A 23,015-nucleotide genomic window follows, 5' to 3' on the forward strand; every position below is an offset into this window, starting at 1 on the left:
CTGAAGTTTAGACTTACAGTGAATAATTTTGAGTAGTTTTCTGTGCCATTAGCGGAACAAATTAAACTTTCACTGGTTGACTGCATATACCTAAACAGTGCAGTGTGGGAGGATTATCAGCCAGTTAGTCTTATTGGTTTATTGGCAGCAGAGCAGATTTAAACCAAATTTTCCCATGGCAGAGGTACTGCACTCAAAATTCCAAAAGTTGTACTAAGAAATTTATGAAGTGGTATGAAAGTAAATTACTGAAGAGCCATCAAAGTAAGCATGTTATTAATTGACAATTTATTGACTTCATCCTCAGTGCCAGTGTTTTTTTTTAAAAAAAAGAGGATTAGCTTACAGACTCTGCTTTGAAAGCTGTGTGAGGTCTTCAGTTTAAAATACTTCAGTTAAGCTGTAATTAATTAACTTAATTAAACAAATATTAGTGAAAAAACAAAAGCACACTTATTCTTATAGATCTGGAAAAGCAGTAGTCACGAAATCAGCATAAATACCTAATCGAAAGTGTGAATCTGGATCTGGTTAGGATTGAATGCAACACTGGCTATCTTTGATCTTCTGAGAAACTTGGGACGCACTCAAGTGAATCTTTTGCTGACAGCACTTGACTAATTGCCTTAAATTGCATGATACGTAGCCCCCTAGTTGCTTATGGTTAATAATGTATAACTTGTTCAAACTGCTGAGCTTGCAATTTATGTTGGCAAATTGTTGGAACATGTATAGTAGTAAAAATACAAAATCTGCTTTCCCAGCTCAGAGGCTTGTATGACTTCATTGTGGCATGCTTTTTGGTAGGCAATAGTCTACTTGGTCGGTAAGACTGAGCTGCCAGCTGAGACCGTTACCATGCAATGATAAGCTTCATGTTGTGAAGGAGCAACACCATCTCCACCATACACCTGAGGTGCTGTATATGGAGGCTAATATGTGCAGCCACATAGTTAGCATGTTAATTTGCCCAGGGGGAGGATTGTGCAAATTGGGCTACAACACCTTAAGACCTCGGAGTGGTAGGCACATCATATGTTATGTCAGGTGCCGGCTGAAGAAGAGGGCTAACATTACCATTTATCCTCCACACAAAATTCTGTTGCTACCTTTTAAACATCAAAACTTCACCTATGATGAAATGAGTTCCTTAGATGCAAGTAGCAGTTTCCATAGAAGCATAGAATTTTGGAGTTGGAAGGGATTCCTGCAGTGCAGGAGCCTCAACTAAACTGTCCATGACAGATGGTCATCCGACCTCTGCTTAAAAACCTCAAATGAAGGAGAGCCCACCACCTTTTGTGGGAGTCGGTTCCACTGCATACCTGAAGGAGCGTGTGTTTTAATATTTTGTTGGAAGCTACCCAGAGTGGCTGAGGCAACCCAGTCAGATTTTTGGCATATAAATAATAAAAATATCATCATCATCATCATTTTTATTACCATAATCATCATAATCGCTGTCAAAGAGCTCTTACTGTTAGAAAGTTCTTCCTGATGCTTAGTTGGAATCTCCTTTCTTAGAACTTGAAGCCAGTGGTTCAGGTCCTACCCTCCAGAGCAGGAGAAAGCAAGCTTGCTCCATGTTCCTTGCGACTTTTCATAGTTCAAGTACTTAGTTCCTTATTACAGTATAGGTCAGATGTGTTAGCATATACTGGCCTGTTATGCATTTTATTAATAGTATTTATAATCCTCCCTTCACTCAAAGGTCCCAGGATAGAAATATGTGCAGTCTAAACCAAGATTAATCAATGGGATCAAAACAGCTTTACACAAAATTCATACTTCAGTTACATATAAAACCAGCAGCATGATCACCATCACCACCACCACCACCACCATCATAATGCACATCAATCTCTGGTTTTTGTCTTCTGGGTTTCTGGGGTTTTTCCTGTTGTTATTCTGTCTCTCACAGCTACAATAAACCTACCATTAAAATTATGGACTGGTCATTTCTTTGTCAGGGGGCAAACGGGCGAATTTAGCAGGGGATCAAATACTTTCCTCCTCACTGTATTCTAGTGATATCGTGACACCTCCACCAGATCATTATGTGTTTTTCCTTTCTTTTTAATACTACTACAGTGGTACCTCTACTTACGAATTTAATGCCTTCTGAACACACATTTGTAAGTCGAAAAAATTTGTAAGTCGTATCCCATAGGAACGCATTGGGAGAAAAAATTCGTAAGTAGAAGCAACCCTATCTAAAAATTCGTAAGTAGAAAAAATCCTATCTAAACGGCATCCAAGATGGCGGACGGAGCTCCATTCGTAAGTAGAGGTACCACTGTACTTCTTTGGCGATCATTCGTAGCCAAGTAAATTTGTCTTCCATGAACACAGTCTTAACAGTGTGTCCGTAAGTGACTGTGTGGAGGCCAATTCTATTTCATTTGGGGCTGATGATGATCTCCTCAAGTTCTAGGCAATTTCATATTAATGGGAAATGCATTAAAATGATATGCCTCTTTCTGTAAAACCAGACTGCATGAAATGATTTGAGAGGTCATTGCAGTCATTACTTAGGAAAACTATGATAGTGTGGGTTAGGTTTTTTCTTTTGGAGTTTTGAGATCAAGAAGTTTTCCAATATATTGCAATAAACAAAAACTAAAAATGGAAGAAATCACTAACTAGACAAAAGTAAACAAAAACTGGCAAACTCAAAATGTTTTTAGAAAGAACTGGACTTCTTTTGTTGAGTTTTGTAATAAATAAACTGTTGTATTTCAGGGTGGGGTTAGTTTTTAATAAAAATAGATCTTGAAAGATATTTTCAAAAGCTTTAGTTTTCCAAAATTTCTACATGGCTGTATATAGATAGAGGTATAGAAGATTATCCACCCAGTTTTCTAATCATCACCAAGCAATTAGGAATGATCCTCATTATCTGTTCTTATTCTCTACCTTCTAGAGTGAAATGTTATGTTGTCAGAAACTTTAGGAATGATTAAAGATAATTGCTGGTCCCATTTTTAGCATTTGAAATCAAGTTTGAAGCTACTTGTAAGTGCTGATCCACTGTGACCCCCGTTTAGCCTGATCTGTGGTTAACATTGCTGCTGGTATAATGTTTAACCTTGGTTGAGGCCTTTATTGGGAATTTGTGCTCCAGAAGATAACCTGTATAAAAGGAGGTTTATTATCCCATGCCCTACTAACATGGTGCACTGTGAAGAAAGAAAGACCCAGAAATGTCCAGAGAAGCAAAACAAGGGGTCAATTGGTTCTTGGCCTTGTATTTTACTTTATACAGCACAATTCTATATATGTTTATTATATTCAAAAGGAAGTCCCATTGAGTTTACTCTTAAGAAAGTGTATAGAGAATTACAGCCTGGTCTTTCAAGCTGTGTTGAGATAACAAGTCTTTATCCTTTCAACTTTTATACCAAAGGAAACATTCACCAGCATAAACTTACTACGTATTTAATTTAATTTTATAGGATACAGAGAGCCAGTTTGGTTTCTGAATCAAATATTAAAATGTTCACACTCCTAAGCAGTTTCAATCTTTAGAGTCATCAAAGCATGCCTTAAATTTAGAAGCAGATGACCATGGCTAATTTTTCTGCCTTACTGAACTTTTGAGAAAACAAAAATCATCAAAAGGGGAAACAAGCCCACCATTTAAAAATGGACTACCAAGGTTCTCTTTTGAAGTTACGTAGCAAGTAAAAAACACACTTTTCTCAGTAATTATGTTAAAGAAAGGGTGGTAGGATACAGTTTAAACTGTTTATCAATTCCACTTTCGACAACAAGTTGCTGAAAGCAATTCCTGCAGCTTGACTTAATGATTTTCTGATGTTCACAGCACTGTTTTGTTTCAGAGCCTGGGTCGCGGCAAAAAACTTCCCCCTGGTTTTATCTATTAATGAAGCTACTGTGTACTATGTGCCCCTCTCCCTTTTTATGACAGTCTATTCTATCGCACCCACCCCAGATTCATTACTTCACCCCATTAACAATCCGTGCAGAGTCCTCGGCTAGTTTTATGAGGCAAAACCACAAAATGTCAGGTTAAGAAAACCCTCTCCCAAACTTCTCTCATAAAATACTGACACATAATACATTACCTGTCAAGTATCTGTTTACACAGATTCTCACCGAACTAGCAACATGAAGTTTAATATTAGAAAAGGTGGGTAATGAATTGCCTACTACTTTTCTTTTTAAAGGCAACTGGATGTAAAATATTTGGTAACTTTCTAATCATAATGCTGCAGCGATGCTTATTTTAATTAAAGGAAATAAAAAAACACCCTCAACACACAGCAGCATGATATGGTCTAGGATAGTGTTCCTCAATTTGGATTCCTAGATAGTGTTGGAATCATCCTTGGCCATTGAGATAAGCTGACTAGAGCTGATAGTTGCAGCCCCACAAATCTAGGGACCCAGGGTTGAAGAACACTAGCCTAGGACACTTTATTCAGAAACAGATGTTTTGTAGTAAGATACTTTAATCATCAGCATTATTCTGAGGGGAAACCATCCCAAATGAATTTCATTTTCTTTTTGAAAGCCACACATAAGTGAGAAGAGAATCGTAAGTCACATATGCACACTTTTAATGGGTTGGCTGAATGAAAATATTGATATCCCATCTCTTGGGCCTGAAGAAACATTTGAAGTGGGTCACAATATAAATGAAAACCAATACTAAGTACACACACAGATACACTCTTATATAAGTTATAAAACTAAAATATCTGGTGTTCTGTGTGGCTATGATACATCAAGAGATGCAGAAAGGTTTTTACAGAGCTCTACTGAAGATGATGTGATATGTGTGCAGATTTAAATTTTTAAAAATAAAGTTGGAAAGATGTAAAATGAATCTTCATTTTTAGTTGCTTGCTGCATTACGTGTGCAAGTGAGGCATACGAATCAGCATCACTCACTCAGAACAACATGCTGTCTAAAGGCACCTAAGGCTATCAGCTTGCTGAATCCGAGTCTGTCTGTCTCTGAATGGGTGACTCTGCCTAGGAAACACCTGTGTGCTGCCTTGGGTTCTAGGATGGAAGAAAGGTGGGACAGAAACACACTTCAGCTTTGGTTAAATCTGTGAGTCTGGACAATTCTAGAAGTCATTTCTCAAGCCAATTGCTGCCCTGGTTCCAGAATTTAGTACTTTTTGTGTGTGTGTGTGTAAAAGGTACTAAAAAAAGTATTTGCCTTTGCTTCTCCAGGCAGCCATATGGCCTAGAATTTATCAATTCCTCGGTGTCCATCTCAGTAGAGCAGAATGTGACTGACCTGGGAGTAACACAGTGGTCTCCCTGTAGGTGTGAAGCATGCCAACAAATTGTCCCAGATCCCCCTATGAGGGGAGTGGATGGACAAGATCCGAAACTGTTCTCTAAACAGGGTTTAAAAAGGCTCAATAGTGAGAGTGGAACTTTCAGCCATATGTTACTTTTCTCGATGCCAGGAAATTTCAGTAGATGCCAGATAGTGTCTTCTGAGGTGTGTGTCTTAGAGGGTGGGGCTGTGCTTGCTAGCCTTACCTTCTGTTGCACCCTCTGCTCCCCCTCCAACAGGTGTTGTGTGGGAAAGTCCAAAGGCGGCACTTTGCTCTACATGCATAGGCTCCTCATGTGATTTTGAATGTTGATTGCGTACGGAGCCCATGGATGAATAGGGGAGCCTGTTCCCGCTTCAGACTTCACCCACCCACCACCCATACAAAGATGGGGATGAGGACTGGGCTGGCTGCCAAAAGCATCAAGAGGAACATTGGAAGTTGTCTTCTATGGAGTCAGATCCATCTAGCTCAGTATTGTCTACTCTGACCAGCCATAGCCCTCCAGGGTTTCAGGCAGGGTTCTTTCCCAGCCCTACATGGAGAATCCAAGGATTCAACCTGGAACCTTCTGCATGCAAATCAGATCAGATGCTCTACTACAGAGCCAGGGTCCCACTCTATCTCAGGGATAGGGCTAGCAAGCATGGCCCTACTTTTCTTGCTATACAATTGCAACCACATGGGACATAACGTTTGAGGTGGGCAAATCTGTTTAATCAGTTAAAGCAGGCAGTGGAAATTTACAATCCAGAAGGGAGGGCCTGAAAAGAAGGGAACTGTTATCTCATGGCTCACTCCCAATTAACTTAAGGATAATAATGCAAACAACAACAAGAACACCCAACCCTCACAACCATCTTATCTCTGGCCATCAAAAATTGACATACTGTATTTTAGGAGTGCCACAAACAATTTATGTACAATCCCAGAACATTTTGGAGAAATTATATGAGAGGATGGCTAGACAACATTTATTTCTAATGATGGCCCTGATGAAAGACCTTCTCCAAAATGTGTCAGTCTTTGAAATACATTATTTGTGGCATTCATGAGAACTTTTCTCTCTTTGTTTTGCTGGTTGGTGCAGTAGTCCCCCCCCCCCCAGGTTTCTTCTGTACAGTATTTAAAAAACAGCAACCATGCTTCCAGGTTTTTTTCCTGGAACAAAACAGAGGAGAGGCCCTTGCAAAAAAACAAAAAAAACCACCTGATCCTAGTTACATATGTTTAATTTGCTTTAATGTAATTTGTAACTGTGAGCAGGGTTATAATAAAAATTTGCAAAGGTTGCAAATATGGAACAACAGGTTCATAGAACAGAGGGTTGTGAATGACTGAGTTGATCTTACTGGTTATTTTGATATTCTAGATCATTCCTGGATCAGATTTGCAATTGAGAGAATTGTCAGCTTTCTGTTTCTGTGACTATACTTAGCTACAACTGTTAAATAAGGTCCTGCTCCAGTAGGCAGAGAAAATCCATCTGCCATAGAGGAAACTCCTTATTAGTTCCAAATTATGAAGAAAACTGATATCTTTTCAGTCTTTAAGCAACTTCCATCTGTAATCAACCCTACAGTTCCTTCTGGCAGTCAGCTGGAGTTATAGCTATCAGCTTAATCACCAGATATGCTCCATAGCTTTGACCCTCTTCAGCCCTGGATAGGGCAGTGTCTGTTCTTTGAGCTAACAACCTGACACAGATAAACCTTTCCTTTCTCTGCACCGGAAATCTGCATTAGTCTAAGTCTTAGCCAAGTCAGGTTGTGATTTAGTCATAGTACTCTTCTGTGACTTAGAGCAAACAAATCTTTCCCGTCTTTGACTTGCATGCAAACCAAACTTTTTGCGCCCTACCTTAAAAACAAAACAAAACAGAACAAAATTACTGTGGTTGACTCCTAGTTATAAACCTTCCTTGCTTGTTGTACACCCCAATAAATTTGACTAGTGGGTTCTTTTAATACATCATACATTTTCATCACACCCATGAGTAAACTTTCCTTCCTTCCTTCCTTCCTTCCTTCCTTCCTTCCTTCCTTCCTTCCTTCCTTCCTTCCTTCCTTCCTTCCTTCCTTCCATTTCTGGTACAGTGGTCACCACGACTTAATGCAAAGATTGCAGATTTGATCCCCTTAAGGGACAGCTGCATATTCCTGCATTGTAGGGGGTTTGACTAGATGATCCCCAGGGTTCCTTCGAACAGTATGATTCTATGACTTAAAGGCTTTGCATGTGGAATTGACATAAATCCTGAGTTAAGATTGTGAAGTAATATGGAAATATCTCACAATCTCTGTGCTAATAGACCTTTGAACTCTCGAGAATCCAAACGGTGAGATTTGAGCACTGTCTCCTGATTTTGAAGTCCCCTGATCCTGCTAATTGACCCATCAGTGTATATAATTACATAAACAGCAGGCCCCCATTTGCAAATTTCAGATGGGAACTTAACTTACCTGGTGGCAAGGACTATTAATGTGGTTAAGAAAGGGGGAAAAATCTTATCTTAGAATAAAATGTGCATACCTAGTCATTTTAGCTGTTAAATTGTATGTATTTTCCATAAATGAAAAACAGCTCTGTACATGATTTGAACACATTATTCTCGGGTTGCATCACTGCCCTTATTCCAGCCATTCGTTAATGGTATCTTGTCAGTTTGGGATGGAGCACTCAAATAACTGGTTCTATCGCTTTCAAGGGACACCATATGCACTCCAGTGGTTTTTGATGGTTTCGGACTTGCTTAGTCTTGTTGATAAGGCATGCATTATATCTTACCATGACCAATCAATACAGGTTCATATACTTGGCAGTATTTCATGGTGGAAAAGTAGAGGGAACTGGGAAAAAAGATGGTCGAATCTCTTAACCATCTACTGCAGGCATCCCCAAACTTCAGTCCTCCAGATGTTTTGGACTACAATTCCCATCATCCCTGACCACTGGTCCTGTTAGCTAGGGATCATGGGAGTTGTAGGCCAAAACATCTGGAGGGCCGCAGTTTGGGGATGCCTGATCTACTGTGATGTTTTTATGTTGCCTTATAGATCAGTTGCAAACACACACAGCAGTGGCTAATCCCAGGAACATACTTCATCAGGATAACATCATGACTGAAACTCAGAGGTAGACATTAAGATGTGAAACTGCCAATATATTTTGTTGAGAGGAAAATCCTATACACACTGGAGACATAGCTGGACACTGGGTGGTCTTAAATGTAATTCTTCAGCGGGATTTTAAAAGAGGGCTGTTTGGTAGGCCATAACCTTAATGTTTTATATTTACTTCTTTCTGACGAACAGCTTTATATATATATTTTTCACTGAGAAAACCTAAGGAAGTTTTCTGAACAAATAATTAAGGTATCTATAGTGCAGTTATTATTTTTCTTAAACGTTACTGCCCCCATATGGACACAATGATGAACATACGCTAGCAATGTAGGTAAAGCTTCTCCCTAGGTTGCATGGCTTTAAAATGTCTACTTTAAAGTTTTAATCCAGACAGATATAAATAAAGTTTGGGTGATTAATGGTTAAATCAAGTTGATCATGTCTCCAGACTTGTTTGCTGTAATTACTTGTTTTCTGGCATACCAAATATACTTCAGTATTCACCTAAACTGATTGCACCTGCAATTGCTTAATGTAGTTGACTTTCCATAAAACTTACTCATTTTTGTGTACTGGTCATCTTTCCTTTCTGAGGATAAATTTATAATGGACTTTGAGGTGTTTAAGGTTTGGTAAATGCTTTTCATGGTAACTTGGACTCACAATAACTACTGTGTTACTTTCATAACCTGTAAAGCCCAATTAGAGGTGGCTTCATAAACCCCTGAAATTGCAAAGTCTACCCATCCTTATCTTTAAAAACATTTGTAGCTGCATCCATAAAATAGAATTGCTGACAGTTGCCGACATTTCTGAATGAGGCACATGCAGTTTGCACCTCCCATTATTTTCTGGGATTCACTAGATTGTTATAAAATTTCCAGGCTTGAAATAGGTGGGGTCTAAAGATTTTTAACAAGCTATGTGTGCGTGCAGGGATTATAAGGTTTTAATAACATTAAAATTTACTGCTACTACCACAGCATTTTTAAAGTGGAAAACTAAAGAACAGTCATACTTATTTTTAATCAGTTAGAAGTACTGCATGCCAAGTCAAGTGTTCTTTATTTATTTCAAGTAGTTCATTCACTGAATTCTTTGACTGTCCCAGAGGGCTCAGTGTGGAAAGGATGTTTACAAGTACAAAGTCAGAGTTATACACACTGCCTGCTCAACTCCGGTTTGTTTCATATGCTGTGGAATTGGTTGTTCTTTTCAACTTCATAGCTGCATTTTCAAAGACAAAAAGCACAGCTGCATTTCAGAATCGGCAAATAGTTACACATTCTATATTTCCTCATACTTTTTTGCTGTGATCAATACATTACAGTACAGGAATATGGCATTAACAAATTTAAAGTAGCCTATATGTTCAGTCCTGGCAGAAAAGAGTTTGTTCCATCTCTAGCTGTGTCTATTAATGCATCAGAACTATAATCTTCTTAAAGGCCACTTTGAAATGATAATGTGTGTGCCATCTTCTACATTTATGATATTTAATGACAGTGGAATTCTGTTTGTGCCACTGTTTAGAAATTTGTCCATAATCATCCAGCATAGGAGGTATGCACATTGATAGGTGCATACATGCATCTAGATTAATGTGTATATCACATTGATGTCTCTGTTTGATCATGGCCAGCTTTAGGTCTGGTGCCTAAAGGTGTACAATGAAGGTGCCAGTCAAACCTCCCTGGGGAGAGCATTCCACGAACAGGGAGCTACAGAGATCTTGTGAACTGCCCTGAGATCTTTTGATGAGATATAAATCTAACACATAGATAACAAGTAATAAATAAATACTTGTGTTGCCACCATCCAGACCTCTCATGGAGGAGGCGCGTGAATAAGGGCCTCAGATTATGAGGACCCAAGTGTGAGTAGGTTTATATGGAGAGAGGTGGTCTTTAAGGGTATGGTGTTCCTGAGCCATTTAAGGCTTTATAGGTCAAAACCAGCACCTTGAATTGGACCCAGCAACTAATTGCCAGGGAGTGTAGTTGGGCCACGATTTGTGTTATAGGCTCAAACTGCCTTGCCCCAATGAACAACCTAGCTGCTGAATTCTGCTCCAGCTGAAGTTTCCGAAGCGTCTTCAGAGGCAGCTCTACATATAACACATTGCAGTAATTTAACGCAGAGGTTACCAGAGCATAGACAACACTAGTTAGGCTGTCCCTGTCCAGATAGGGGCACAGCTGGGTCAACAACTGAAGCTGGTGGAAGGCACTGAGCCATCACTGAGGCCACCTGAGCTCAAGTGACAGCAAAGAATCCAGAAGTATCCCCAAGCTGCATACCTCTCCTTCAGTGTAAACCCGCCGAGAGCAGGCAGGTGGTAAGGAGTGAGTTGTGTGCCATTCATACAATGGTGAAACTGTACTCCAAACCTTCCAGTAGTTTCATATAAATGTTTAAAAGCATGGTAGACAAAATAGAACCTTGTGTGGACCCCACCGCGTAGCCACCATGGGGCCCACAGACGTCCCCCAGTGTTACTCTAGTAGCGGCTTTGCAACCAAGACTGAAGCCTGGCTGAAATGGGTTTAGATAACCCATTTAATCCAGGAGCATTTCACTGAACTAGCAACACTCTCTAGATCACTTTCATGAATGATATGTCTAAAACCACCAGGACTTGTCAAAGACATTTTGATGTCTGAAGTGGAGCAGCAGACAATGGCCCCTAGCCAGTCAAGGTGCACAGTACCTGGAACAAGCAAAGAGTTGGTTTTAATGGAACATTTTCTGTAAGTTAGAGCAAACATAATCTACATTACTCTGCCTCTTGCTTTTCTTTCCAGAGGACTGAAAACATGGCTTTACAAAACCTATATATAAAAAAGCTCCACCTACCACTGTGTCTGGCCTGCTTGTGGAAGGCAGCCCATGAGAGAAGGTGGTCATTGGGCTGAAAAGGTTTTAACCACCCTTGATTTAAAGCATTTATACTCTTGTCTCTTCTTAATTGTTAATCGTTTCTTAATTGTTAATTGTTAGCAAGGCAGCTAACAATAATTAAAATAACTTTAGAATAATGAAAAACTAAAAGCTGCACACTTAACTAAAAAGATAAGAAGTGCAAACAGCCATTCAAGGCAAATTAACCAAACTTGTTACACTAAGTTAAAAGCAATTCAGTGAGAAAGCTATTATTGCTCATGGGCTAAAGCCCCAAAAGGAAGGTTTATACAATCCATCTGAAGGACATTAGAGGGAGACAAGATGAGCACCTTTGTAGGGCAGTTCCAAAGCTTGAGTACAACCAGTGAAAATGCCTTATTCCACCATCTTGACATACTGGGTATGCCAGGGCAAGGGCATCCTTGAAAGTAGTCTTTAGGGAACAGCAGGAAAATTATATTTCTTTTTTCACAGAACCATGTGTAGACAAAAGCATGGTAGACAAAATAGAACCTTGTGTGGACCCCACCGCGTAGCCACCATGGGGCCCACAGACGTCCCCCAGTGTTACTCTAGTAGCGGCTTTGCAACCAAGACTGAAGCCTGGCTGAAATGGGTTTAGAGAACCCATTTAATCCAGGAGCATTTCACTGAACTAGCAACACTCTCTAGATCACTTTCATGAATGATATGTCTAAAACCACCAGGACTTGTCAAAGACATTTTGATGTCTGAAGTGGAGCAGCAGACAATGGCCCCTAGCCAGTCAAGGTGCACAGTACCTGGAACAAGCAAAGAGTTGGTTTTAATGGAACATTTTCTGTAAGTTAGAGCAAACATAATCTACATTACTCTGCCTCTTGCTTTTCTTTCCAGAGGACTGAAAACATGGCTTTACAAAACCTATATATAAAAAAGCTCCACCTACCACTGTGTCTGGCCTGCTTGTGGAAGGCAGCCCATGAGAGAAGGTGGTCATTGGGCTGAAAAGGTTTTAACCACCCTTGATTTAAAGCATTTATACTCTTGTCTCTTCTTAATTGTTAATCGTTTCTTAATTGTTAATTGTTAGCAAGGCAGCTAACAATAATTAAAATAACTTTAGAATAATGAAAAACTAAAAGCTGCACACTTAACTAAAAAGATAAGAAGTGCAAACAGCCATTCAAGGCAAATTAACCAAACTTGTTACACTAAGTTAAAAGCAATTCAGTGAGAAAGCTATTATTGCTCATGGGCTAAAGCCCCAAAAGGAAGGTTTATACAATCCATCTGAAGGACATTAGAGGGAGACAAGATGAGCACCTTTGTAGGGCAGTTCCAAAGCTTGAGTACAACCAGTGAAAATGCCTTATTCCACCATCTTGACATACTGGGTATGCCAGGGCAAGGGCATCCTTGAAAGTAGTCTTTAGGGAACAGCAGGAAAATTATATTTCTTTTTTCACAGAACCATGTGTAGACAAAAGCATGGTAGACAAAATAGAACCTTGTGTGGACCCCACCGCGTAGCCACCATGGGGCCCACAGACGTCCCCCAGTGTTACTCTAGTAGCGGCTTTGCAACCAAGACTGAAGCCTGGCTGAAATGGGTTTAGATAACCCATTTAATCCAGGAGCATTTCACTGAACTAGCAACACTCTCTAGATCACTTTCATGAATGATATGTCTAAAACCACCAGGACTTGTCAAAGACATTTTGATGTCTGAAGTGGAGCAGCAGACAATGGCCCCTAGCCAGTCAAGGTGCACAGTACCTGGAACAAGCAAAGAGTTGGTTTTAATGGAACTTTTTCTGTAAGTTAGAGCAAACATAATCTACATTACTCTGCCTCTTGCTTTTCTTTCCAGAGGACTGAAAACATGGCTTTACAAAACCTATATATAAAAAAGCTCCACCTACCACTGTGTCTGGCCTGCTTGTGGAAGGCAGCCCATGAGAGAAGGTGGTCATTGGGCTGAAAAGGTTTTAACCACCCTTGATTTAAAGCATTTATACTCTTGTCTCTTCTTAATTGTTAATCGTTTCTTAATTGTTGGAATATTGGGGTGTAAATCACCAATATTCTTACTACTGCCACTGGCTTCGGTAAAGAAGACAGCAAACAATCGTAGGTGCTAATCTACGTTTATTCAGAGAGTGTGTGTTCAGCCATCACTCTCCAGTTCAGAAGAAAGTGAAAGTAGAAAGAGAACAAAGAACATCACATGACAGGAGATCAGGTTACAGCTTGAGCTCCTGTGTGGGAAAGTTACAGCAATCACATAAAGTAAACATTCATCCACATGCAGCATCTGTGCCATGCAGAGGATTTATGCTAACATCTCCCCTGAATCCTAAAATGGAAAAAGATGCAAATGTGAGAGCATCATTAAGAGAAGTGAACAGACAGTTGTCATAAACAAAATAGGACTTTCCTGCTGTGGAACTCTCTGAGACTGGATTGACCAGCTTTGGCTTCCAGGGGACCAGAGCAGTTGCTCTGTTGACAGAAACAGTGTTGCGTTTGACAACCTGTTGTTGTGGCTTAGCCTGTGTGACTGCTGCCTGTTTTGGAGTTCTAAGCACAGCTAAATTTGCAATTGCTGTGTTGGCAAACTCCTGAGAATACCTCTTGGGTCCTCTTCTAATCCTCTCAGACCTGCGTGAGAGGTGCAAATCCTGTTTACTGAGATTCTCCCCCTCAGGACTTTTGGGAGAACTCATACCAATGGTAAACAGTGGATCTAGTGCTTCAAGCACTTTTTCATCATCCGATGATGGTCTGTTAAAAACAGCATGAGTTCCTTTGTGTATGACTGTCTCCCCTGTGTCAGAGCTACTCGGGGTAGAGCCTTCAGCAAAGGAATCATTATCACTACAACTTGTGTCAGTGTAGGAATCATCAAAATCATTGGCACCTATGGGAAATTCATCAAGAACATATGTTTCTTGTGGCGTAGGAGTGTGTTCTACCTCTTGAGTAAGAATCACCTCATTGGAAGAAAGCAACATAACTCTGTATTGACCTTCCTCAAAACCCAATAGAATGCTTTGGACTGGCTTGCCCTCAAGCGAAGCCACCCACATTTTGGTTCCAAAAACCTTAGTGTTGCTCATATCAGGCTTTTGTTGGAACAGAATCTCATAAGGAGAACGTTTCTGTCCTTTAGGAACCTGTCTGAGCCACTGGTAAAGGAAAAATGAGATGCTTTCAGCCCACAGTTGTTCAGACAATCCTGAACTCAGCAGTTGCGCTTGCATGCCTGCTTCTAACTCAGTGTTAACCTTAACACATAAGCTTTTGTCCCAAGCTGCCTGGGTTTTGGCAAACTTGTGGTGAATGCCTTTGTCATCAAAAAAAGCTTGAAACTCCTGTGAAGTAAAAAGAGGAATGTCATTGGTCAATAAACATTCAATTTTACAACCATGTTTCAATTCAACCTTAGCATGAAATTCAGAAAATTTCACAATAGCCTGCTGAGGCTTTTGCAGAGGATAAAACCACGTATACTTAGAGAAGTGGTCAGTTATCAGAAGATAATATTTGGCCTTGCCAAGGGACTCTGGCATAGGACCAAAAACATGAGCAGAAACGATCTGGAAACAACGTGTTAGACCTTTCTTGCTTGGTTGCTTCTTTGCCACCTTAGGCTCCTCTGGACCTGTCAAACAATCATCAACAACATTAAAGCATGCATCACTTTTATCATAAGATAATCTGAAAAGGTTATCTTTGTCTCTGTGTCCCGTCAAAAGAACTTCTCCATCTTTAGAAATCACACAGGTGCCCCTGTGAAAACACAGCTCAAACCCCTTCTCATCAATTTGAGAAACACTGAAAAGGTTTTGCTTCAACTCTGGAACAAGATACACATTACTGATACTCAAATTTAGAGATTTCAGAAAAATAGTTCCTTTTCCAATGGATTTCAAGGAATTGCCATCTGCCTGTGACACGATGGAGTCCAGCTTCTCGAAAGTCTGGAACAGTCTCTTGTCGTTGACCAGATGGTGCGAAGATCCCGAATCTATGATCAGATAAGACCCGTCGTCGTCTTGGTCATCAAGCTGAGTGAGCATTACAAGCATTTTGCGTGCAGTAGGGCCCTTGCTGCTGCCGCTGCTGCTGCTGCCGCTACCGCCGCTGCCTCGCCCCTTAGGCCCAGAAGCCTGTTGTTGACTTCCTGAGTCCTTCTGGGGTCGTCTGCATGTCTTGGCTGTGTGCCCAGGAATATTGCATAACTGGCATCTGACCACAGTTTTAAGGGCTTGTGCAGTCTCTGCAGATGCACCAGGTGAGGGTGAGACGCGCTCCCCGTTGGCCTCCGCCTGTGCGCGGGTCCTGTCCTCCTCATTAAGCAATGAAGCATAAATTCCTGCTGCAGTCATTTGCTGAGGGTCTTGAGCCCCCAGCTGGGCTGCAATAGCATTATAGGACTTGGGAAGGCTATTTAGCACTGTAAAGCAATAAATGTCGTCATCCAAATTGACGTTTCTGTCAACTAGCTCCTGGCGTAGTTGACGCATCTGATGCAAATGGGCTCTCAGGTCTCCTCCCTCCTTCAGACGCAAATTAATTAATCTCTGAAAGTATAACATTGTTGATCCGGCGCGCAACCTAAGGTGCTCGTCCCGAAGATGAGTCCAAACATCATAAGCATTATCTAAGTTCCGAATATGAACCAGCTGTGATGGGTCCAAATGCAGAACTATTGTTGCCCTTGCCTGTGCGTTGCGATTCAACCACCTGTGGCCTGGCAAAACGGGCGGTGCGTTCTGAATCAACTCAATAAGTCCTTGCCGGATAAGAACACATTCCATTTTAACACTCCACGTTGCATAATTTGAGTCATTTAACAAAGGACACAAACTCTTGGGTGTTTGATCTGAATCCCCGGCTTTAGCCATCTTGCTTCTGTAAGCGTGCTGCTAGCTTCTGACTTCAAAGTACAAAGAAGCTGCAAATTAGGCTTTCGGCAGGCATTTGCAATTAAGCTGCTGCTTTAGAGGTTTTATTGCCGCTATAAATCAGTCCCGGTTACTCACTGCTCCCGTGATAAGGAACGCAGACTATCCGTGCACTTCCTCCCCTGGAACGCAGGAACCGGTGACTCCCAAGCAGGCGAAATTCCTCAGGATCAGCTGCTGCAGATTTAGGCCTGTTTACGTGCCTGTTTTCACGCTTTTCAGAGGTCCGAAGATCGGAACCAGAGCTCAACCATCCTCTGCTACCACTGTTGGAATATTGGGGTGTAAATCACCAATATTCTTACTACTGCCACTGGCTTCGGTAAAGAAGACAGCAAACAATCGTAGGTGCTAATCTACGTTTATTCAGAGAGTGTGTGTTCAGCCATCACTCTCCAGTTCAGAAGAAAGTGAAAGTAGAAAGAGAACAAAGAACATCACATGACAGGAGATCAGGTTACAGCTTGAGCTCTTGTGTGGGAAAGTTACAGCAATCACATAAAGTAAACATTCATCCACATGCAGCATCTGTGCCATGCAGAGGATTTATGCTAACAGGGGCCCACAGACGTCCCCCAGTGTTACTCTAGTAGCGGCTTTGCAACCAAGACTGAAGCCTGGCTGAAATGGGTTTAGATAACCCATTTAATCCAGGAGCATTTCACTGAACTAGCAACACTCTCTAGATCACTTTCATGAATGATATGTCTAAAACCACCAGGACTTGTCAAAGACATTTTGATGTCTGAAGTGGAGCAGCAGACAATGGCCCCTAGCCAGTCAAGGTGCACAGTACCTGGAACAAGCAAAGAGTTGGTTTTAATGGAACATTTTCTGTAAGTTAGAGCAAACATAATCTACATTACTCTGCCTCTTGCTTTTCTTTCCAGAGGACTGAAAACATGGCTTTACAAAACCTATATATAAAAAAGCTCCACCTACCACTGTGTCTGGCCTGCTTGTGGAAGGCAGCCCATGAGAGAAGGTGGTCATTGGGCTGAAAAGGTTTTAACCACCCTTGATTTAAAGCATTTATACTCTTGTCTCTTCTTAATTGTTAATCGTTTCTTAATTGTTAATTGTTAGCAAGGCAGCTAACAATAATTAAAATAACTTTAGAATAATGAAAAACTAAAAGCTGCACACTTAACTAAAAAGATAAGAAGTGCAAACAGCCATTCAAGGCAAATTAACCAAACTTGTTACACTAAGTTAAAAGCAATTCAGTGAGAAAGCTATTATTGCTCATGGGCTAAAGCCCCAAAAGGAAGGTTTATACAATCCATCTGAAGGACATTAGAGGGAGACAAGATGAGCACCTTTGTAGGGCAGTTCCAAAGCTTGAGTACAACCAGTGAAAATGCCTTATTCCACCATCTTGACATACTGGGTATGCCAGGGCAAGGGCATCCTTGAAAGTAGTCTTTAGGGAACAGCAGGAAAATTATATTTCTTTTTTCACAGAAAACTTTATTACTGCAGAAAATAATTTAGTTTCTTATATTATGCATAGATGCTTAACAGGAGAATTGTTGATTTCTGAGAGTGGGGGTGCATTTCATGGTTTCAGAATGAAATGCAGGCACATTCCATTGAAGTCTATGGCAAAACCTCATGGAATTTTGATTCTTATGTGATAAAACTTGTGTGTGTGTGTGTGTGTGTGTGTGTGTGTGTGTGTGTGTGTTTGAATTTTCATGCTGTATAAGAGACTCTTTAGCCTCTGCTTCAGCTATAACTGAAAATTATCACAGTACTCTGGAGGATCCAATTGGAAAAGTATGTGTGGAATGTCAGTGTTTTGGCAGTATGCAGTAGCATCAAAACACCAAATGTTGTCTGCTATACTAAAATTAGAGACAGTTGGATATTTCCTTTCAGTGATTTATAGATCTGTTATGTACCAGATTGTCTTGTATACAAAATGAATGTTGTTTGCTTACATTCATATGGGATAAGTTGTGCTATTTATAGGCTCATGTGCATTAAAACCACACTCAAACATGCACCCACCCACACCCCTTCTGCGTTACATAGACAGCCACCTTAGTTTTTCCATTGGATATTACAGGCATAGGCAAACTCGGCCTTCCAGATATTTTGGGACAACTCCCATCATCCCTAGCTAACAGGACCAGTGGTCAAGGATGATGGGAGTTGTAGTCCCAAAACATGTGGAGGGCCGAGTTTGCCTATGCCAGGGATATTGGAAGCTGAATATGTTTTATTAGCCATATCAACTTGTGTAATACTAATAGACTACGATTGTTTAGAATGCTTCTTGTTAGTTTACTGGAGTCTCTTGCTGCCACCTCCATTACTAAAATATATGCTTGCCAGAATCATATTCTTAGCTACAGAAACCTTTCACATTAGTAGAATGGCGAAGTTTGCTATGCCGTGTAGAAAACAAATGCCATGTAGTTTCATACTGAATATTTATACTGAGTATTAGATTACAAAAAAATGCATTACTATTTTAGCTTTAAGAATGTTAAATGCTTGGGAATCATTTAAACTCTAATTAGTTTCTCTTAATAGCTGTCTACTTGCAAAGGACAGCGGTATGATAATTGTTTTATGATGCTTAGTGTTTACTTAGAAGCCTCCTCCACTGGATCATGTAAGCATGAAAGAATATGACACTTCATACGGTATGAAAAAACCCCCAGAGCATTTGCAAAAATATTTTCAAGTCTTAATTTTTTTTAAGTAAATGGGTTTTTTATTCACATGTATATTTATTTACTGCCTTATTCAACACATTATGGATTTTGTGGTTGCAATAATGTTTCCAATATCTCTTTAATGAAAAATGTGGAAGGTTTCTGAGCTGGCATATGTATGGCTACTTCTATGTTAATATACATTGCACAGAGGCAAGTGGCTTTAGCTCTGTATATTCCATTATTTGCCAGATACAAGAGTGGCCAAAAAATTGACAACAAAGGCTGACTTGCTACTTGTTTGGAAACTGCAGTTAATTAAGGGCCATTGCACTCATACTACAATCCTACACTGGTTTATTGCAAAAAAAAAGCCTATTGAAATCCATGTAAGATTTATTAATAATTAAATATGCTTAAGACATTTTGGAATGAATTTCAATAAATTTGAGTTACTATAATTATTTCTAAAAAAGAAAAGGCATTTGTCCAACACCTGTCTCTAAAAATCTTCTGCAAATTTATGATGAGACCCTGATACCAGTAGAGCTGATAGATTTTCTTCTTCTTTTACTAACTTTTAGGAGAACAAGATCAACTCCTCAGTTTTGGTATTTTAATTGAATTAGATACTATGTAACCATGACCTAGAAGTCTTTTATGTTTTCATCTTTTGACGTAGTATTCCCATGGCAATGTATAAGGGCTCTCACTAAGTACACACACACACACACACACACACACACACACACACAGAGAGAGAGAGAGAGAGAGAGAGAGAGGCCAGTGCTGTTGTAAAATAAACTTGCCAGCTCAGTATTATTATAGGAAGTACCTTACTTTTCCATCTATAAGACGTTCCTATGTATAAGATGCCCCCTATTTTTTAGGGACTCAGATTTAAGAAAATTGGGGGAGATGGCACAGAGTTGTCGACCTTTTTTGGGGGGGGGGAATTGCCAAAAATTGCTCACCTGCACACATCACAAAATCTGCGTCCCATCGCTGGCAGAAACTATCGCCCGCCCAACTGCCAGAGCGTCAGCCAATCAACACCACCCATTGACGCAGCAACCAATAACATGCACAACAGTAATTGACAGCTGCGGCAGCAACCAATCAAATGTCTACCCTATGCACTACCCATGTAGAAGACGACCTCAACATTTTAGCATGGTTTTTAAAGGAAAAAAATAGTCTTATACATGGAAAAATGTGGTGGCTGGTGTGCACATAAACTCACCTGATGCTCTAACTCAGTAATTCAGTTTTCAAAGTGTATTCTGCCTGTGGCTACTCAATGGAAAATAATTGCAATTTTTGAACTCAAAACCATGGAATGGGTCCCTCCAAAAAGTACTGTGTAATGAGAGAGTACCCTGCATTGCAGCTGCCACTCCCCAACCTTCCTTCTAATGTTGACTTTTACTGTATACTGTTTGTTTTGTATTGTAAACTCCCCCAGAGTTATATATGGGGTTCTGTAGAAAATAACGAGTATAGGTGTTTGGGATATTACTACCCACGGTCTGTCCGAGATGAGAGGGATTTTTAAAAACATTTCCCCCCCTTGTGTGTAATGTGTACATCTTTGTTATTTTTGTTGTTATGTAGGAGCCGTGCTTTTGGCCAGCATGCAGGGCTTAACAGTCAATATCGATCCGATTTTATATACTTGGCTCACGTACCAGCCTCAGAAGCGAAGCAGCAGGCCGATGCAGCAGGTAAGAAATACTGAAATGCCTTCTCTTTGTGTGTACTTAAGTAGAATGTCTTGTCTACATTAGTGGGAAAGAAATGAATGCCATCACCCTGCATCTCTTATAAGTATCTTGCTGTTCTTCAATAGTAGAAGCACACTTGTGCTTATTGTTAAAAATAGGAGTCTTCTGTTTTGTTAGCTGTTTTATGTTCACTGTATAAGTGTGTGGTTCTGTCCATCACCTACCTATCATCTATCTATCTATCTATCTATCTATCTATCTATCTATCTATCTATCTATCTATCTATCATCTAATCTATCTATCTATCTATCTATCATCTCCTATCTATTTTAGTTTACCCATTTTGAGGACAACATCATTGAAAATGTAACTAATAAAATCAACAGGACAAAATCCCCTCTAATGTAAAAAATGTATCTTTAAACAAGTAATTTATGTGAAAACTGACTTCATTTTAATGATTTATGGCCAGATTAAAAGAAAAAAGTTACATTATTTTTAAGAAGATAGCCAGATATTTCTTTGGCTGTCCTCTAGGGGGTAAGCATGCCACCACTGAAGGGCAGCTACAAAGAACCAGTTTTCTGACTGTGTGAAGTATGTTCTCTGAGCCCTGGGAAGTAAGGAATGAGGTCCACACATCACAATGGGACTCCCCCCCCTACTTTCCCCACATACCTCCCACACCCCCTAAATCTTCTCTAGAGAGTTGGGGGAACCCACACAACAGGTTTAGGGGGTGCAGGGGGTGTATTCCTTACCTCACTTAGTGATTCATTGATATCCACACTACGTTTTCTGACCCGTATGTAATAATATACTATAGGTAGCATACTCTGCAGCAGGAGAGGCTAACCTGTGGCTGTCCAAATGTTGTTGGACTCCAATTCCCATCAGCCCTAGAGAAAATGGCCAAAAGGCAGGGAAGATGGGAGTTACACTTCACCAACATCTGAATTATATATTTGCAGATAGGATTAATATGAGTTTTAAATCAAAATGTTAATTTGTTAAGCTGCTTCTTTAATGGCTAGCTAAAAGTTGAACACGGCATTGTATTGTTCTGAACATTATTCTTTAAACGTAACTTTAGTTAGGAGCCTAATGCCTTCAGAATATAGCAACATCTGTCATATTTGTGCTTTTCCCACTGCAAATGAAAGCACAAGCCAAATCGTAGCGGCTGTTACATATTTGAATATGGATCTATGTAGTTCCTGTTGCAACTATGTGGTTAGTGCTTTAGGGGCAAAAGAGGATGTTTTCCCATATCTGCATTTGGCTTCCGCATGTATCTGAACATTTCCCCCCCCCCCCCATTTTGAATAGTGAACAGTGTGGACATTCAGCATTTTAAAGAAATAGTAAAGATCCATGAAAAAGTTTATGAATGCCTGCATAAATCTGCATAATACCTTCTGACTTTCTTCATTGATCACTGGTAAAATACAGTATTTCTTTCTTTTTTAAAAGGAAAAGCAAATAACAAGCTCAGTTAAATTTATGGAAAATCAAGTTCATAATTTTCCGAGTATATCATCCAGTTATGATTATCGCCCAGGCTGTCCAGAGTCTAAGCTGTGCTGCTGATGCCACAACACCTAGGGACGCACCTGATCTTTAAACAGTATATGCATTAACAAAAGGGGAATATAAAGTTAGTGGGAAAGGTTTGGGAGTTGATGACATTGCACAAACTTAACCGTCACAGAATGTAACAATAATAACTGCTGCCCTAGTGGCTGTGCAGCATCTGTCACAAGCACAAAACACTCAATAGATTGGGCTGTTGCACTGTGAGCTGAGAGCAATGTTCCCAGTAGCAGAATGGTTGTTGTGCTTGTGGGCTGCAAAACAGGAAATGACCCAGTGTGAAATATGCTTTCAAAGTCTAATATACTTATTTAATGGGGTGGCTGGTGCCCACTAGACTTAGTGGGGCTGCGAGGAGGTCATGTACGCATGGGCAGTGGGTGGCCAAGTTGTTCTGGTTCCCTCCCCCCCCCCGCAAATTACTGTGGATACTTCAAGCATTGCAGTTTGACTAAAAGCACCTAACTAAAAGTGTCTTACTTTGGTTCAGAAGGGGGTCTCTGCTGCCACAATTTCTGAGTAATATAAAGCTGTACATTACTCAGAAGTAAGCCCCACTCAATTCTATGGGGATTACTCCTTGGTAAGTATGTACAGGATTGCCTCCTGAATTGGTTAATCTTAAAGGTACTACACAGGACTGTTAATAAGGGATTTCATAATTTTCCAAACCTATGTGGATAGATTTTTTTCCTTCTCTAGCTTATTCACTTCTACATCCCCCCTCGC

General features: G+C 40.2%; 1 protein-coding gene across 5 annotated transcripts in view; it reads left to right on the top strand.

Annotated features, from left to right (window-relative positions):
• Positions 1-23,015, top strand: part of VPS13B (vacuolar protein sorting 13 homolog B) — a 384,018-nt gene that overhangs the window by 131,925 nt on the left and 229,078 nt on the right. For all 5 annotated transcript variants that reach the window (XM_035126124.3, XM_035126121.3, XM_035126123.3 and 2 more), the window contains exon 20: positions 20,583-20,692. In XM_035126124.3, coding sequence (XP_034982015.3) covers positions 20,583-20,692 — 110 coding nt within the window. The remainder of the gene's footprint in view (positions 1-20,582; positions 20,693-23,015) is intronic.

This window comes from Zootoca vivipara, chromosome 8 (assembly GCF_965207765.1).
Source record: "Zootoca vivipara chromosome 8, rZooViv2.hap1.1, whole genome shotgun sequence".
NCBI lineage: Eukaryota > Metazoa > Chordata > Lepidosauria > Squamata > Lacertidae > Zootoca > Zootoca vivipara.